The sequence below is a fragment of the Vespula vulgaris genome, chromosome 4, assembly GCF_905475345.1.
Source record: "Vespula vulgaris chromosome 4, iyVesVulg1.1, whole genome shotgun sequence".
NCBI classification, from domain to species: domain Eukaryota; kingdom Metazoa; phylum Arthropoda; class Insecta; order Hymenoptera; family Vespidae; genus Vespula; species Vespula vulgaris.
In genome coordinates, this window is record NC_066589.1 from 687,720 (window position 1) to 706,307 (window position 18,588).

General features: G+C 33.3%; 4 protein-coding genes across 4 annotated transcripts; all 4 read right to left on the reverse strand.

Moving 5' to 3' along the window:
- Positions 1–1,644: 1,644 nt before the first annotated feature.
- On the reverse strand, positions 1,645–2,556 carry LOC127062964 (glycine-rich protein-like). Its single transcript, XM_050992020.1, has 3 exons — positions 2,484–2,556; positions 1,933–2,086; positions 1,645–1,856 (listed from the first exon to the last, which is right to left on the reverse strand). Exons 1-3 carry the CDS (start codon positions 2,499–2,501, stop codon positions 1,798–1,800), a joined length of 231 nt encoding a protein of 76 aa, XP_050847977.1. The 5' UTR covers positions 2,502–2,556; the 3' UTR covers positions 1,645–1,797.
- A 1,874-nt stretch (positions 2,557–4,430) lies between these two features.
- Positions 4,431–7,049, reverse strand: LOC127063456 (uncharacterized). The gene is made up of 3 exons (XM_050993283.1): positions 7,024–7,049; positions 6,140–6,206; positions 4,431–5,772 (listed from the first exon to the last, which is right to left on the reverse strand). The coding sequence occupies exons 1-3, from the start codon at positions 7,039–7,041 to the stop codon at positions 4,547–4,549; spliced, it is 1,311 nt and encodes a 436-aa protein (XP_050849240.1). The 5' UTR covers positions 7,042–7,049; the 3' UTR covers positions 4,431–4,546.
- A 547-nt stretch (positions 7,050–7,596) lies between these two features.
- LOC127062925 (uncharacterized) lies at positions 7,597–9,184 on the reverse strand. Its single transcript, XM_050991911.1, has 3 exons — positions 9,169–9,184; positions 8,190–8,292; positions 7,597–7,957 (listed from the first exon to the last, which is right to left on the reverse strand). Exons 1-3 carry the CDS (start codon positions 9,181–9,183, stop codon positions 7,716–7,718), a joined length of 360 nt encoding a protein of 119 aa, XP_050847868.1. The 5' UTR covers position 9,184; the 3' UTR covers positions 7,597–7,715.
- Positions 9,185–11,464: 2,280 nt separating this feature from the next.
- Positions 11,465–17,789, reverse strand: LOC127063187 (uncharacterized). The gene is made up of 4 exons (XM_050992589.1): positions 17,756–17,789; positions 16,055–17,481; positions 12,986–15,997; positions 11,465–12,748 (listed from the first exon to the last, which is right to left on the reverse strand). The coding sequence occupies exons 1-4, from the start codon at positions 17,787–17,789 to the stop codon at positions 11,465–11,467; spliced, it is 5,757 nt and encodes a 1,918-aa protein (XP_050848546.1).
- Between the last annotated feature and the right edge of the window lie 799 nt (positions 17,790–18,588).

The window sequence follows — 18,588 nt, forward strand, 5'->3', positions numbered from 1 at the left end:
GAGTCGATTACGAAACTTGACGAATATTTTATATCGTCGCTCTTACTCATATCTTTTTCTTTCTTTTTTTTTTTTATTAGTTTTCTTACTCGAGTATGAGGAAAGAAAGAGCGAGAAAGAGAGAAAAAGAGAGGGGAGAGAGAGAGAGAGAGAGAGAAAATACGAGCACAAAGGACGATCCTTCGAGGAGAAGTCACACATGATCTATTCCATGAAAGTAAGACGTGTACTCTAATTTCTTCTTTCGCATCATATCATTGTTTCTTACAACTTGACTTAATCCATGCCGACGTAATTACATCTGTTGGTCCATGCTGTCATTCGAATAATGAAAATGTGCGAACAAAGTACCGATAAATTAGATAGAATTAAATTATGCAAATTATTACTCGATGCATTCCTCGTAGGAAACGCAAGCGTTTCGTCATTGGAAGTATACGAATGAGAGCAGAATTTATCAAGATTTTTTTTTGCTCACTAACAATAAAAAATATCAATTAGATTCAATTCGTTTCTATCGTAGAACAGAAAAGAAATAATCAAATTGTACGAATAAATCGTAACTTGTTCCAGAAGAAATAATTTCTTTCTTAATTAATGACATCGATTAGTATTCATATATTACTTCAATAATAGATGTGATAGCGTGTTGTACAATTGTAATCTTATGTTTAACGTTAATTAAAGATCAAAAAACTTGTAATCTTTTTTCCTCATACTCTGTTAATAAAAGACGATCCTGTGTGATAGATGATGCGCTTGATATTTCAGCTTATACACGGTGCTGCAATTTTTGTAATGAAACTCCTTTAGAAAGTGAAAATGTTCGATCACACTTATAATGGGATAAATTATATGCTCGTGATTATTCTATAGTACATGAATACATACGTTCTTATGTACCTATTTCATTAAACGATCATGCTTGGTTTTCCTTGAACTGGTCTACCTTTTCGGATATTTCTCTTTATCTCATTTGTTGTTCTTTTTTCGGTCATTCGTTACACAACAAAGTTTGACTGCTCGTTAAGGCCACGAAAAAAAAAAAGAAAGAAATAGAATGAGTAAAGATTCACCGTTCACTTGTTTGAAGAAGGTCATGGATTTAGGTCGCTAGGTTAAAGATGCGTTCTCGTATCATAACAAGTAGTATACGCGTTTTCCTTAATCCTTCAAATATTTTTGATTAATACGAGAGACCTGGAATTTCGTCTTACGAAATTACACGTATTACAACGTACGAGGAGAACTAAGAAAATTCTTGTGAGTTCATCGACCTTCTAAGCAATATATATCTGTAATAAACGAAAAAAAAGAATGGTCTTCGTGATCGTATCTTTTCGTATTAGGCTGGAAAAAATTTCGTCAAACGAAACGAATTTGCAAAGAAACGTGGTCATAATTTATTGTTATGTGTTTAGAAATTTTACATCGCTTGGGATCAGTTTTCTAATGCGACGTAATTTAATCTTATTTAATAAGATTTTGAAATCCTTAGCTTCGCCAAAATTCATAAATATCTTTTATATAATCGGACCAACGTGATGACTCTTTATTTCCTTTCGCTTAACTCTTATATATGTATATATATATTTTTTTTTTTATATAAATACAAGAAATCTTTGAAAAAGCATAATACAAATTTGTGAGATACAATGTTACGATGTAAAATTAATCGTAAGGGAATTTTCGAAAGCACAGACTTATACAGTTCGCGTAATTTGAAACACGAGAGAAATAAGATAACTTTCTTATTGATATCTTCCTTTTGAAATAAGTTTGTCACTGGAATGATAATCACAGATAATATCCATAATGTCCGAAACCATGACCGAAACCGTAGTATGGATAACCTCCTGAAAAAGAAATTAGAGTCGATAGAAAGCGTATGGGTTTACGTAAAATGATTATTTTTTAAATGTAAAATTTTACCATAATATCCGAAACCATGACCATATCCGTAGAATGGATATCTGTAGCCATAACCATAACCATATGGGTATCCAAATCCACCGAATCTGTAGCCAAGATATCCAGGTTTCGCAACGGCCATGCCGACGATGAGACTCAACAATAAAACTATTAACTAAGTTGGGGAAAAAAAAGGAACTAATAATATAAACAGACGTAATAGTGAAAGTTTATCATAAGAAAAAAAAAGAGATTCTAGGTTGCTATTAAATTATCGACAAATGACTACTGACATTTTCGAGGGTTCTTATAAATCTATTTTCTTTTTCTTCCGATCTCTATATTTTTTTATTTATTTATTTATTAATTTCGTTCTTTCTTTCTTTTTATTTTTTATATATTATATTTTATATCTATATTTATTTATTTATTTATTCATTTCCTTCTTTCCTTTTTTTTATTTTTTATATATTATATCTTATATTATATTATATCTATATATACTCTTTTTCTTTTTAATAAATTAATAAATTACGAAAAGAATACTAATACATAGGTAATGAATTACTCACGAGTTTTGAATAGGCCATCTTTTGTCTGTTCTTCGTCGATCGGATCGATCTAACGTCAAAGAAGACTAGAACCCTGTCGAAGGAAACTGTCGAGTTTGGATACGAGTAAACCTCTTTTATAAGAAAGCCGGTGGTGCTGTTCTCGAGATTTTTTTTTCCCTGGCTACGGTATTGGTCCGTTCTGGACGTTAATAGCAAAGCCCATTGTCAGGGAAGATTATACGAATGCAATGTAACGTTATGAAAGAATAATGCATGGCGTGGTCACACACGTGTGGCTGATGCCGAGGTAAACTCGATGTACATCGGGTGCCTTGACATCCAAATTTCTTCCCAACGACTATGTCGTCGACGATTCTTGATTAATAGCCGTAAATAGCTTGACTACTTATTATACCAAAGATAGATAGAGAGAGAGAGAGAGAGAGAGAGAGAGAGAGAGAGAGATAATACGTCGAGCGAAACCATTGCTTAATGCATCATAATTAGCGATCACTCAACGATATACGCAAGTGATATCAATGTGTTAGAGAGTTGAAAATGAAACCTTCCTGTCACGAGTATCGTAAGCGAAACAGAAAGAAGAGAAGAAAGACAAATGCTTGCTCCGCTGAAATTTTATGTAAGAATATTGAAAGATATAGGAAAGGGGATAGAGAGAGAAAGAGAGGGAAAGAGAAAGAGAAAGAGTGAGAGTGAGAAAGAGAGAGAGAAAGGGACAGAAGAAGGGAACACCCAATTACAAAATGTAGAAATTTGCCGAAGTCGCAATGATAACGCCGAGTATAATAGTATATATTGCGTAGAGTGCAGGGACGCGTGGAAATACCGCAGTGATGTAAGTCGACGCAAGCGATTAATGTGCAAGTTGACAGCGAAATGTCAAAGTCGATTTTATGGGCCGATTTTATTGGCTATATTTCTTTTCTTTTCTATTTTCTTTTTTTCCCGTATCTCCTTTTTCTTTTTATATTTTTTTCCTTTTATTTATAAATTATTTTGATATGAGTCATCATCATTTTTGATTTTCTAAGAGATATTTTGTAATTTAATTCGATAAAGAAGAAAAACTAGTTTCGTTTCTTTTTTTGTTTTCCAAGAAAAACGAAGAGAGGATTTGAAAAAAGAAAAAGAAAAAAAAGAAAAAATGATACATGATCGCATGTACTTTGTTGCATAAACGTTCTTACACCGTCGTGATCGACGACATAGATATAGTGCTCGGAGAGCAAGCAAAATCCCATGAAAGAAGAAAATTAGTAGACCGTATGTATTATACATTGTCGAGTTAAGTATAATCGCAGGATAAGTTCCCAGAATGGTGGGAACACATCGGATATCATTACCATGAGAAACGATTGCCATTGAGTCTGAGCCAAGAGATTTTAACGCGCCTTTATCGAGTATCGAGTATCGTTAAACTTCTCCATTTTCTACCATTTTTAGTAAATGAGTAAATACATCGTTCTGTCGTCGAATAGAAAAGTTATATATATTATATTATCATGTATATATTACTATTATCATTTATAAAATATAATCTCGAAAGTTATATGAAACTGTGAGATAGGAATGAAGGATTGATCATTATAATTTTTAGTAATTTTTATTTTTCTATTTACATACAAATAATCGATTTGAAAATGCATCGATGATAAAATGTGTTTGTAATATTTAATAATAGAATTTTGTTCAATATATATATATATATATATATTGTGTGTGTGTATTGTATGTGTACATATATGTGTATGCATATTGTGTGTATATATATTGTATGTATACATACACACACACAGACACACTCATTTGGAGAAAGATATTTATTAAGTATTAATAAAATTAATATCTTCCACTTCATCATCGATGATTACTATTTTTGAATCTTTCATTATTTTTTTAATAAAGATGAAATCATTTACTAATAAAGATGACAAATTCTAATCTATTTATTACGCATTAATAAAATTGATATTTTCCACTTCATCATCGACGATTATTATTATTTTTGAATTTTTTATCATTTATTTGGTAATAAGAGATGACGAATTCTAATCTATTTATTAAGCAGCAGGATCGATATGTTCCAAGTCATCATTGTCGATCCTCCCGTTTTCCAAACCATCTTCGAATAGAGTCGTTGGTATTTTTATTTTATATTCCGAATTAGAAGCGTCAATAGTCTTCTCCGCTTTTTCACTAGCCGAAAGTGTTTCGGTATCTTTGTTCTCCTGTGTTTCGGAATTTCCATTTCCATTACCATTTTTGCCGCCATTTTTGTTACCATTCTTTCGTTTTGGACCATAACCATATGGATGGAACGGTCCAGGAAAGAAATCGTCATAATAATAATCATAATGCTTGTGATAATAGTCGATATCGTCATAACGATAATCGACGGAACTTTCGTTATGGTTTCTATGATGATAATAACCTGGACCAAATTTGTAAGGGGGAAAATCGTAAAAAGGTCTGTAACCTCTGTAAAATGGTCGACGATCATCAGATTTTGGACGATCCGAACCATTTTCTTCCTTCGTTTCTTCTTTGCTATTATTATTTTCATCAGAATCCGTGTTTGGCCGTCGACCTGGGTAACCATAAGGATGTTTGTAACCTAGAGGATGATTATAAGGACCAAATCCAAAAGGTCCAAAGTAATGTCCATCGATTGGTAATGGACTATGGTGATATCTGACATCACCTCTTTGTCGATCTTCAAAGGAAGAGTAGCCATTGAATCCGTTTAAACCACTAAACGGTCTACCCACGATCCCATCGCCCGAAATTCTTTCATGTGGTCGATAAATAGAATCAAAACGACCCGGTGATTCGAGATTTTCAGCATTCGCAAAGTTTCCAGCATTAACGGGACGACCTAGGTTCAGATTTGCACGAAAATCGGTCCTATCACCTTGGCCGATTGATTGGAAATAATTATTTGGGATGTTGTAAGGGTCGTAAAGTTGAGATTGACGATAACCAGAATTTTCAGGATAATTTGGTCTCTCGTGAGAGTTATAAAAATCGTCGGCCTGTCTTCTCGTATTTGAGAAACGATTAGGTTCTTTGAGATTCCCTTTCTCTCGATATATCTCAGGCGTTGTGGCCTCGTCAACGTTGTCCTTAGAACTTGACAATGATCTTGGAGTCGGTTCAGAATTTGTTTTCGTTATCGATGATAATTCGAGAAAGGATCTATTGCCTCGGTTTGTCGAAAGTTCCCCGAGTAAAGTTGGAGTCAATACAGAAGCGACGTTCTTCGCGAAGGTCGTCAAAATGTCGGGATCTATGATAAAAGAATAGATTTTTAGAAACCACTGGATTTTTTTTTCTTCGAGGATTTTAAAGGTCGATTAAAATTTTTTTCCTTTTTATTTTTTCCTTTTTTTAAGGTAAGATATTTGGAAATTTAAATAACTTGTAAATTATCACGGCACGATCGAGGTAACGATCTAAAATAAGTTCCGGAATCGTAATGAGATAAAAATTATTCAACATTCCACGAAATCGTCAGATTTCGGGTGACGAGGAAAAAAGATTTTAAAAATACATCGGATGTACAAAAGAGGAATTTTTTTATCTTCAAATCGACGTTTGACAAAACTTCTTTCTCTTCTTCTTTTTTTTAACTCGAATTATACGTAATAACTTACTGATCGTGCTCTTTGCGACACTTCCAACACCCAAGACCTTCCAAAATGCTATGTAGCATAAGAATATCTGTAAAAAGAATTTAATCTCTTGTTTCTTTTCTTCTTTTTTGTTTTCCTTTTTATATATCTATTAGTTAAATAAGACTATAAAGTATTATCTATTTAAACTCAGGGAAGTTTCAAACATTTCTAACGAATAGAATGGGAATAAAATAAAATGACAAATATTATCAATGCACCGTGCAGCGAAGCATGAAAGTCGAATGAAAAGGACGAGGGAGATTAATCGTCAGTGAGTCCCTTCGTGCGGAACCTTCTTATGTATATATCTATTTTCGATTGCGTCCTTGCGGAAATAAAAAAAGGTCAAATTATTTTTTCAAAGTTGTTTAAGATCGTTCGCTTTAAGAGAAAGGAAGAAATATTCGATGCATTCGTCCATCGATCGGAAGAAATCACGATATGTTATAATAGGATGCATGATTAACATAATATCCGCATTTGTAAGTAATTTTCTAATATCTCAAAGAGTCATGCTTGTCTTCGATGTGCATTGGACTAAAAATAAGAACGATCTTATTAGGAAATATTTGTTAAATGGCCGAATCAAGGATACGAATCAAGGATACGTTCTAAATCATCTCTAAATCGATTATAAATGATCGAGCGTTATTATCGCATATAAAATATTTTGATTAAAATGATGCTGATATATTACACTATTTTAATTTTTATTTTTCATTTAATTATAGTTTTATTGTATATTTAATTTAATGTATTGAGCAACGTAATTACACTTTGACAAATGAAAGATTTTCAACGAATGCACGTAAATACAGTGTCACTTATCGTCGTTAGTATTAGTACGCACATTAGATACTCACGTGGAGACCGTAATGCATCGTGCATAGGATCGATGACGACTAAGGGATATGCAACGACTCCGATGTCATTTATACTTTCCTCTCTCTAAACATTTCTGTATCCCTTTGTTCTAAAAATATAATACGGATGTAACAATATATATAGGGATTTACGTTGAACGTATAGTTGGCATTCATTGATGCAATTATACGGTTCAATCGTTCGATGCTCACGACTTACTTAACGTACGAATAATCAGAACTCTGTATTCTTTCTTTCATATATATATTTAAATTTATAATTGAAGTCCTTCTTTTCTATCATTATTATTGCTATTATTATTATTATTATTATTATTATTATTATTATTATTATTGTTGTTGTTGTTGTTGTTGTTGTTGTTGTTGTTGTTGTTGTTGTTGTTGTTGTTGTTGTTGTTATTATTATTACTATTATTATATTCTAGCAAGTCGAAACGTACGATATACATTTGTACTTACAATAAATGCATCAATGTTTGTGTAAGCGGTGTTAATATGTAATTTTCGAGGTATTTCGTATTAATCTTTAAAAATTTCATTTACAAGATTAATTTCTTTTCGTTATTGAATCCTTGCGAAATGATACCTAACGAAGAGATTCGAAACCTCAACAAAATGTATTTATGTAACAGAACATGATTGTCAATGAGAAAATAATGAGGATGAATCTTTCAAAATCCAATTTGACTAATCGTGCCGATGACACCAGGTGCGATAACACCTGGAAGATTATAAATCTGAACAGGTCGCGTTCCATGGTTGACAGCCAATCTCGTTGCTCTAAAATTTGGCGTCACGATTACAGGTCGAATAGCTTTCACCGTGGATAATCTTCTTGATTGAATAGCTTGTTGAGATGAGAATCCAGGATATTTTGCTAGCATACCTGATACACTCCCGTAAGGAATACCACCTACGAATTAATAATAAAAATATTTTTTGATTTAAATCTATGAAAAAAGAAAAAGATAAAAATAATAAAAATTGCAAATAATAAAAATTTGTTAAATAGTTTCGGTCATTATAGAATTATGTCAAGTGGTGCGATCTATAAGGTTTAGCATGAAACGTATTAATATTGAATTATCAAGAGATATCGTTACAACAGAAATCTATAATATCGATTGTTCGAGCTTTTTTCTTACCGTATGCCAATCCGTTTACCATCTCAACGATTCCTGCGCTGTCCGGTAATGGCGCTGCTGTTGATAAATTTATCAACTGCATTAATCCAAATAAAAAGAGAATCTATATAAGAAAAAAAAAAAAAGTAAAGAATATATATGTATATTTAGTGTGTTCGAATAGATTCTAATATGATTCTAAATTGAATTAAACCTGATATATGCCTATGAAAACCGCACTTTCTAATCGTTCAAAAATGTAAACGCTTTTGGTCACGCTCGATAAGATTAATATATCGTTATACATATTAGAAAGTATACGACAAATCGATATAAAACGAATCGCCTTATAAAGTACCGAATAAATTATATAATATTTCGTAACAGACTCTCTTGAATATCTTTATCGTTGAACAACGAATAAACTTTTTCAATGTTTTCATTAAAAATCGACGAAATCAATAGTTATATAAATACATAATCTAACATGCCCCTTTCTTTTGTTCTAGGTGAACGCAACACCGTACTGTGATCACGAGTATTCATATTAGAGTAGCAAGAACACGCCCCGGATCGAATTGCATCGCGACAGATCGAGGTAATAAAAATAACAGCGAGAGTTTATTTGCCGTGGAAAGTTTCAACAACGTTTGATTAAATATTATCATGTTTTTTTTCAAGTTTATCGCGATCGTCGTTGTATCACCATTGTTACCATGGATTACACGGAAATTTCCTTTGTTTTTTCTTTTTTTTTTCTTTTTACGAAGAATTAACACCATCAGAAATATCAAACTTGAACTTCGTAAACTTATTTACACTTTCGACACATCGATCACTTCGCAAAATTTTGAATTTCATAGAATCGATCGTATCCAACTAACACTAATCGTTATTTTATTCCGCAAGATGAAAAGAAAACAAGTGAAAAAAGAAAAGATACATTAATTTCTTTGGAATTATTTGATAATAGTAATCTAAGGTAAATCACTTAAGATACCTTGGTAAGAAACATGTCGTCGTTTTAAATGATATTGCACGACCAACTGACAGGCAAAACTAGGGTACAAAGGCAAGGATCGAATTATATAGACGGCGTGGTATTACCGTTGACCAATCGTGCTCTAGTGTTCCCTTTCAATTTCCCGAGGACTTATTTATCGTGTTCTAGGATTTTATCAACGCGTGTCATTCCACGCTAACACGTTCTTTACCGCTTAGCAAGGATACGTATGTTCTCCTACCCTGAAATACCTTAACCTTGAGAAAAGTGCGGGGCGCCTCTCACATCGTATCTACGTGAGACATGGTTCTTATAACTTTTGTCTACAATAATCAAGGTTTAAATATTTCATTCGCATTCACGTTTGATTACGTTGACCTAACTATTATTATTATTATTAGTGTTATTATTATTTTCTTTTTTTGTCTTTAATTAACAATATTTCATCCCTTCCATTTAAACAACTTTCGATGTCCTCTAGAGATAGAGACATTTAAGAAAGAACGTTTCGTTAGAACAGGTTTCTACGAATTATTTTCATTTTAGTTATATGCTTACCCAACTACTTAATTAAGTACTTACGGTACCGCGAATACATTCCATATTACCAAGGTGTGTTCATGTCTCTTCGTTTAATGTAAATAATTAGAAAAATACGGATATATGAACAGATCAACATTCTTGATTTTTTTTTATTTATTTTCTTTTTAAATAAGATCGCAAGAGATATTCGAATTCTCTTTTAAGTTAGTCATGATTTTCACAATTCTGTAATCCATTGCCGATCAACTCGATACATTCTACCATTTATATTGTACTACACATGAATTGGCATTGAGGCTAACCACATATATACGTATATATGTGTATATGTTACATACGTATATATGTATAGATATATACGTACATATATATCTACATATATGTGATCGATCGACGATCCTGTTAGACGATAATCTGATAATCTAATATAACGTTCATCTTTTTTTACTTTGTTTATAACGATGCTATAAAGAACGTTAAGTCATCGTATTAATTACACATTCAAAGATAATTAAGATTAATTGTAAGTATCTATGTTAAACGTAATATTACAGGTCTATACCCCCAAAATTAGATCAAGGTTTCATTACTGTTGAAACACACAAAACATGATTCCGTAACTCGTTTAATGACCTCGGTATACTATTCATTTATAGTCATGTTATAGTAATAGAGTGATGATCGTAAAGAAAAATGTGAAAGAGATTGCATATTTTATTTATAACAAAATAGTACAGATAATAAAGTGTAAAAGTATATTAGAATACAACACGAAGAACAATTAAATAATACATGAATTGTAAACTATAGTAATTAAATATTCGAAAGAAGAGATTGTATATAAAGCCCGTAAACAATGAGAAATTTTTATTTCGATTAGGATCTCGAAGAAAAGGAAAGAAAGAAAAAGAAATAATAACACGTAAATAATTACCTACGTCGTTCTACGTAATAATACAACCTTTGTTCCGGATGATGTAAAAATTTGATCGATGATTTAATTTTATTATTTTTCTCTTCTTCTTCTTTTTCTTCTTCTTCCTTTTTTTCTTCTTTCTCATTCTTCTCTTTTATCTCTTCTAATTTTATATTGCCATCTTTGAATTCACTATTGTTCCTCGAATATGGCTCCAACGTTTGTCCCAAGAGATTGCCTATTAGATAACTCTGAAATCGTATAATATTCTAAATACTTAGATGAAAATAGAAAGAAATTATTCGTGGCGACGATCTTCGAATATTTTGACAAAAGAAGATACATATATATATATATATATATATATATATATATATATATATATATTCAAGTAATTTTCATGGAAATAAAAAAAAATTATGAAAATTCGAAGATCATCTATTGAAAGAATTTAAACTTCTTTTTAAATAATAATCGTAATTTCCCAATATTCGGATAATATGATAGACCTAAATATTACGTTCACACGATAATCATTTACAAACTTTAAAAAAGAAAATTATATTAAAATTCGAAGATCGTTTATTAAAGATATAAATCTTTTTTCTCTTAATTGGTATTCGTAATTCTCTAATAATATTTTGAGAACTCCGATAGATCCGAATATTGTATTGATATACGAAAAAGGGAAGAAATAATCCACGACGATAATTTTTTAACTCTTTTTCTCTTTTGCAATAAGTTCATGGAGTTTTTTACGAAAAAAACCAATTTATGAAAATTTGAAGAACATCTGTTCAGAGAATCTAAACTTCGTTTTCTTTTTTTTTTTAATTAATAATCGTAATTCTCTGATATCCAGGAAACGGTAGACCTGATGTTGCTCAAGCTGTGCTCGGTAAGTCGGATGACTCCGTCCTGATCAAGAGAACTTACTTCTGTCGATGGAATACCGTTGAGATCAAGATCCTGTGAGATTCCCCATTTATTATCCTCCTTTCCGAATTCCGATATATCAGAATCATCCAATTCAGTAATGTTCTTAGCCTTGTTAGGTTCGATGGAGATAAACATTTCCTTGACGCCATCTTTGTCTACTTTTTTCGTTCGATAAACATGATCAGGTGTTTCCTTAGTTGTCATTGATATCCTTTCGACGTTTTCACTGGTGATATTTCCACGATTACGATCGATTTTATTGTTTTCGTTATAACGTTTGATATCTAATGTTCCAAGATCATCATTGACATTAGTAGTCGAATTTTCGTTATCAGGATAAGTCGTCCTGATAAAGGATTCTTTCGAGACTCTCGAACGATGTTCAACAGTTGTAGTTGACGGTGTTGGAAAGGTGTCTTTCATTTTAGAAAATTGATTATTCGTTTGTTGGTATCTCGTTTGAGGTCTTCTATATCGTATTGGCTTTTTAGTAGATACGAGTCTACTAAAAGTCGTCGTCGTAATTGTAGTCCTAGTCGTTGTCGGCGCTGTAGTTGTTGATCGAATCTTTCTTCTTTTAATTTGTTCTGTAACAGGTTTCGTCGAATATTCTTTAACATCGTCGTCAATTTTCAAATTTTTCTTCAAAATTCTACGTCTTCGTGATCTGTCGATGGGTCGATCGGTGACTTTGTTAGATTTATTTGTCGTTTCCGTATTTATCGGAATTTTTAAAGTAGTAGATTCTACTTGTGGTTCTTTCAATATTTCCTTCTTTGTTGTACTCTTACGATTCTTATGCTTTATCGTAGCGACGGAAGTTACTTCAGTCAGATTATTTTCCTCGGCCATCTTTTTTCTCCCAATTTCTTTCCTAGGTGCCAAAGTAATATCCTCCGGTACCAAAGTTCCAGTAATGATTCGACGATTATTCGAAGATCCTGTTTGATCTTTCTTCCTCTTTAATTTTTCTGAATCTACGTGAATATTATTGAAATTATTTTCAATCGATTGCGATGATTTAAGATTATTCGAATTATACTTGCTACTATATTTAACCGGTTTATGCAACGAACTACTTTCTTCCGTATCGAAATATCGTCCTTGTCTATTAATCCTTTGTTTCTTGGAAGAAGGACCGTCGTATAAGTCCCAAGGATAAAAACGAGTATGCGTATCCTTAGAAGACGAAACATCCTCGTTGCTATCCCTCGAACTAAAATCATCGAATCTTCCATAATTCTTTTTCTCTCTTCTTCGTTCTCTCGCCAATCGTTCTCTCTTCTCCCAAGGAAACTCATAACTCCAGAACGGAATATATTTCGATTCTCCGAAGGAATTCTTATTTCGTCCTTCGTCCTCCGAACTCCAAGGGAACGACGTATATCGTGTCCTTTTCTTGTTTTCATCGCTTGCCTTCTCTTCGCTATTTTCTTCGAAAGGCGAGATATTTGATCTCTCGTATCCCTGCATCGAAAATGATGGATGATAAAATGCCGGCTTGTTGATACGAGGTCCTAATTCGGAATATTTCTCGTCTTCGTAATTTTCTGATGGGGAATACGGTCTGGAAGAGTAATGAGAGAAAAATGTTTTATCTTCCTCCTTGGATATATCCCTTTCCTTAGTTTCTAATGTTCCTTCGTCCTCTTCGTCCTCCTCTTCCTTTTCTGAAGAATCCTCTTCGGATTCGTGGGAATGTTCAGTGGATTTGAAATCTTCTTCAAGGTCATCGTTAGATACCTTCGATCGAGATTCTTCAAACATCGGAGAATCCGTGGTTTCTTCTGTAAATGCTCCATTGTATCCTGGAGAATCCGAAGTTAAATAGTCGGAATATTCTAACGAAGTCGTTGATAAAATTGCTGCTGGGGTTGTTTTAATGTCATCGATATTCTCGCGAACTTCGTATTTATTTTTATCTTTCGTTATCGAATCCTTTTCGCTAGGATGTTCCTCGGAATCCTTTCGTGTTTTATTTCTTGATAACGTAGAGTATCGTAAGCGTTTATTCGAAATAGTACTAGGTGTCGTCGATTCGTCTACATCGGTATTATCGGACCAAATTGTTGACAAAATCGTAGGTACCGTTGAGGAATCGAAATTGTTACGTTTTCTTTCAACGCTGTTATATCTTGGTTCCTTTCTTCTACTATCTTCGTCTAATGTCCTTGACTCCCTTGTGAACTTACCGACATCCTTCAATTCATCCTTTGGTTTCGAATGTTTGATTCTATCTCTGATCGTATAAACGATCCTACTGGACGAATCTTTTTTTAAATCGTCAGCGGACAATGTCAAATTTTTAGATACAGAGGATTTTCGTCTACGAGGTCTCAACGTTGTATTAAATCTGTTAGTCACATTTTTAATATTTGCTTTTACATTTTTCTTAGCTACTAAATCGACAAGTTTCGAATCGTTAAATGGTTTTTCTATACTTCGTTTTTGAATCGTTATCTTGTGATAACGTCTGATGGTTCTTGGAAGGTGATATAAAGAAGGCCTTCTTCTACTTTTCCGTGTAATTCTGTTTCTTCTTGGGCCAATTATCTTTCCAAAATCGTTTGGTCCTTTCGGTGGTAAGAGACCATCTATCTTGGTTGTGTTAGAATCTCTTTCAATATCCGACAAATTAGTTTTATTAGTCGATGAAATATTGTTGAATGTTTTTACGTTCGTTGCATCGTCTGACACCGATTCAGTTAGGGTTGTAGGACTGATAGTCGTCATTCGATGATTACGATAAACGTCTGCGGATTCTTTTATATTGTTCATTACATCCTCGTAAACTTGTCTGTGATAAGGAACAGGTGCTAATTCTAATGATGCAGATATACGTTCTTTTTTCGGTTGATTTTTCGGAACTCTTCTCTCTCCTTTCGAGTTTCGTGCAATGTAAGGACGATAAGAGTCTCTTTCAGGTTTTCTAGACAATTTCTCTGGAATATATTCTTCGCTAGTTCCAATCGGTAACACTAGAACTCTCTTTGAAAGCTTTTTGGGATCCAATTCTTTTGGCAAGTTAGGATCACCGACGTTTTTCTCTATAAACAGAGGGTTATCGAAAGGATTCTCGTCAAAGTACTTTGCTTTGAAACAATCTAACTTCTCTCCTAAACCTCTTAAACGAGGTTCATGTACGCTAGGATCTCGATCGTTCGATGGTCTCTCTTCCTTAGGTGGAAGTTCATCTAAATCGGCATCCACTTCCTCGCAATTTTTATAGATATCGCGAGAATCGTAAAATTCCATTCCGGTTGACGTCTTTCTTGGAACATTTCCAGGATGAAGAGCGTACTTCAGACCGGATAAATCAGATATCCTTTCGTTTTTGTAGAAAGGATATTTTTTTAAATCGATTTTCGTTGTTTCTTCAATAACAGGAAGTTTCTCAACTTCTTGATTCGCAAGTTCTTCGACGTAATCGTAATTCGTCGGTACTTCGACTTCGACACTGACTTCGTCATTTTTCCTTTGATTTTCTAATTTTTCATTGTCACTTTTTTCGTGATCTTTGTTAAATCGTTCCTCGATTTCCTTCTCCACCACTAGGGTTGTTATATTTGGCGATTCGTTTAATAATTCCTCGTGAGGTTTTTTATCATCTAATGACTTGCTGATAGTTCTTTGACGCGTTCTCTCTTCGTAATAATCGTTATTTCTTGATCCTTCAGTTACTCTCGATTTTCTTCCGTCTTTCGTAACTCGAAAAATGTTATCATTATCCTGATTTATTTCTTCGCGATTAGTCGTGCCATTATTTATCTCGCCTTTCACATATTCCGCCGTCCTTTTTCTTCTCGTTCGAGATTTTCGTTTTAGATCTACGATCACTGGAGCATATTTTAATATCGGCTCGATATTGCGATAATATCCTCCTTCGTTGTTATAAGGAAATGATACAGAACGATATTTGTTTCGATATTTCGACGGTGGTAATAATTGTGTTGGTAATGGTAATGGTGGTGGTGATAGCCCGAGAAGTGAAAAAGTATCGATTTTATAAATCGGAAGCGAGGACGTACCAAGGAAGCTGTCCACGCTTGAGATCGGCCGATTCCGTGGAAAGTTTTTATCGTTCGGCTCTCTCATTATCGTTTCGCTTTCGATCGGCACGCTTGATTGATCAACAACAGCCAATTCGCTACCTGCTGTTGGACGATCTTCCACACGAAAGTCGAAATATTTGACCTCGTTCGGTCCTCTTGCGTTTGTAAAACCGTTCGATTCTTTCGATCGATCCTGATTCATAACGTAGTTCAATACCTTCGTGTACTTCGCCCTTTGATCGTTCAAATTTTTGTTATATTTTTGAACATCGTCCGATAAATCTTTAAGATCGTTCTCTTTTCGAGATCGAGAAGAAATCGAAGACTTTGTTGATTTTCGCGGCTTGTGTCTTCCCAAGACTTTGTATTTTATCTTCTTTCGATCGATAAAAGAATTCGAGAAAAAATTTTCTTTGTTATCGTCGATCTTAACATCGTCCGATTGGAAATTTTCTGTTTGATTTTCTTCAGGTAAACTTGTCGTAGGGGATTCGATCGCTCCGTTGCTTGAAACGAGATCGTTAAAGTTGTTTAAAGAAGATCGACCAGTTGTGATACGCGTTGAAGGTTTCCACGAGTTCGAAAAGTCCGAGATAACTGAACGAATCGTTGTTGAATCCTCGAGATCAACGTAATTAACGACGTTGGTTTGTCTTGGCCAAATTTGATCGTCGTTTTGAGCAATCGACGTGATCAGTCCGGCATTAACTGTTTCAGAATTCAAACCGCGAGGAAGAAAATTTTGAGAAGCTGGATAAACGGTAGGTAGAGTCACTGTTTCTTTGATAGTTGGTAAAAAATATGATCCAGATAGAGTTAATGGCATCGTAGTAACCAACATTGGTAATTGCAAATCAGGAGACAACGTAGTTGCTTCTTTACGTATCAACGTAATTTCTTGTTCGTTCAATGGATTGCTCGTCGTCGTTTTCAAAAAATCCCATACGATTTTACCATAATCAGTCGTCGATAGATTCTCCTTCGATCGGTCGACGATCGTTCCTTCGGGATTATTATAAGCAGTAGTTATTCGATCGGTTGGATTTTTATTGTAAGTATTTTCGTTTTCTTTCTCATCTTTCCAACGATCCTGATTATAATTTTCATTGCTAGAAATTTCATTATTAGCCGTTGATTTTCCTTCGGAACTCGTAGATTTTTTTAATTTCTTCGAATCGAACAGTCGTATGTCAGAGTTACCTTCAGCTTCCTCAGATTCTCGCTCGAGATCTTTTTCTAACGTTTCGATCTCATTTCGAACGATCAATTTAGGATTCAAATTAGATTCCAAGTAATTTTCACGTGAATTTTCTTCGTCGTTTTTATCGTCTTCGTTATGATTATCCTCGTGATTTGTTAGTTCGTCCGAAATCGTCCTTTCCTCACCGTGTTTTTCCTTCAATCGATTCCGAAGATTTCTATTAAAATCCTCGTGAAAATCAGCGTCTCTGATGTGTCCAGCATGATCGTAAGCAGAATCCTCATAACCTTCCTCCGTGTAAACCGTGTTTACCTTAGAATTCTTCACGACTTCACGTAATCTTAATGCATTTATTTTTTCTTCGTCGGTATCAGCTTCCTCGATAGCTTCTTCTCGTGGCGCACGTTTAACCGTATGAGTTTCTCTAACCTGGGCATATATTTTTGTAGGTACAAAATCTATAGAAATATTTTTCTCTTTCGATGGTTTGGCCCAATCACCCGGTGCTAAATATTTTGGCTTCGTTGGAATATCTTTGTTAGAATTTTCGTGTTCGGAATAAGGTATTTTATGATCCGGTGGTTCATCGATATGTTCTGATGATATCGAAGAGATATCTTCGGACGTCGATATCCCGTTCGGATCATTTTCAATAAATTCTTTCGATCGAATAAATTTTTCATTGTCAGAAAATATTTCGTTAGCTAACGATCTATTGAAAATTCTACAGAGTAATAATAAAAAGAAAATGATCGATTTTACATCCATTCCTCAATATTAATCGCGATAAGTCATTATAATATCGATGATTTTTTTGTTTTTGTTTTTTGTTCTTTATCACGTCTCGCACGATTATTTTATCACTGCACTTTAAATTTCGATCGTACGAAATACATCACAAAGTCGATATTTATTTCTATATGTTCACTTTACGTTCTACAAAATCTTCAGTTGTACTGTTCAGCATTACGATCGTGTCGAGTCGATTTATATTTTCTAGTCGGGTAAAAAGTAGTGGGGTAGGGTGAGAAATGGTAGAGTTAGCTTCAGAGACCTTATTCACGAAGCGTGCAGATCGTCGACGTTCGACGATTTTGCGATCTCTCGATAGTACCTTCTCGGAGTTTATTACTAGAAAGGGAATAAAATCGGAATATAATAGTATCGGTGCCATTTACGGACACTTTCGTTTCTCGTATTTTTATTTTCCCGATAAATCTCGATCAAAGGTATCATAATGAGATTTCTCGATTATGTTTTGTTCAATTGCTATAGAACGTAACGTAACACGTACAGATTATATATATAGTTATACATTAATATGCTGAATATACTGATCACTAGTGACTGGCAAATTAATTTTTTTGATTTACTTACATTTCTAAGATTTCTTTTATAACGTTTCAGAAAAATCTAATCTAAACATTATTACAATCTTATTTCGCCTAGAAAAAGTTATGGAATATATATATATATATATATTACATTATACTTAATTGTATTATATTTAATGATATTAATTGTATAATAAATTGTATAATATTGCATTATAATATATCTCGAATTATAAGATTAAGTAAATATCGATATAATTAGCAAATACAATGTATTCTGTAATATAAATATAAAATTTTGTATGTATATAGTTGAAATGAAAATAACTGTTTATTGTGACAAAAAGTCCAACGTGTTTTCCCTTAAATCCAATCAATATTATACTATCCCATAGTATTTTTCATATCCCAAATCGTTTTTTATATAATAAT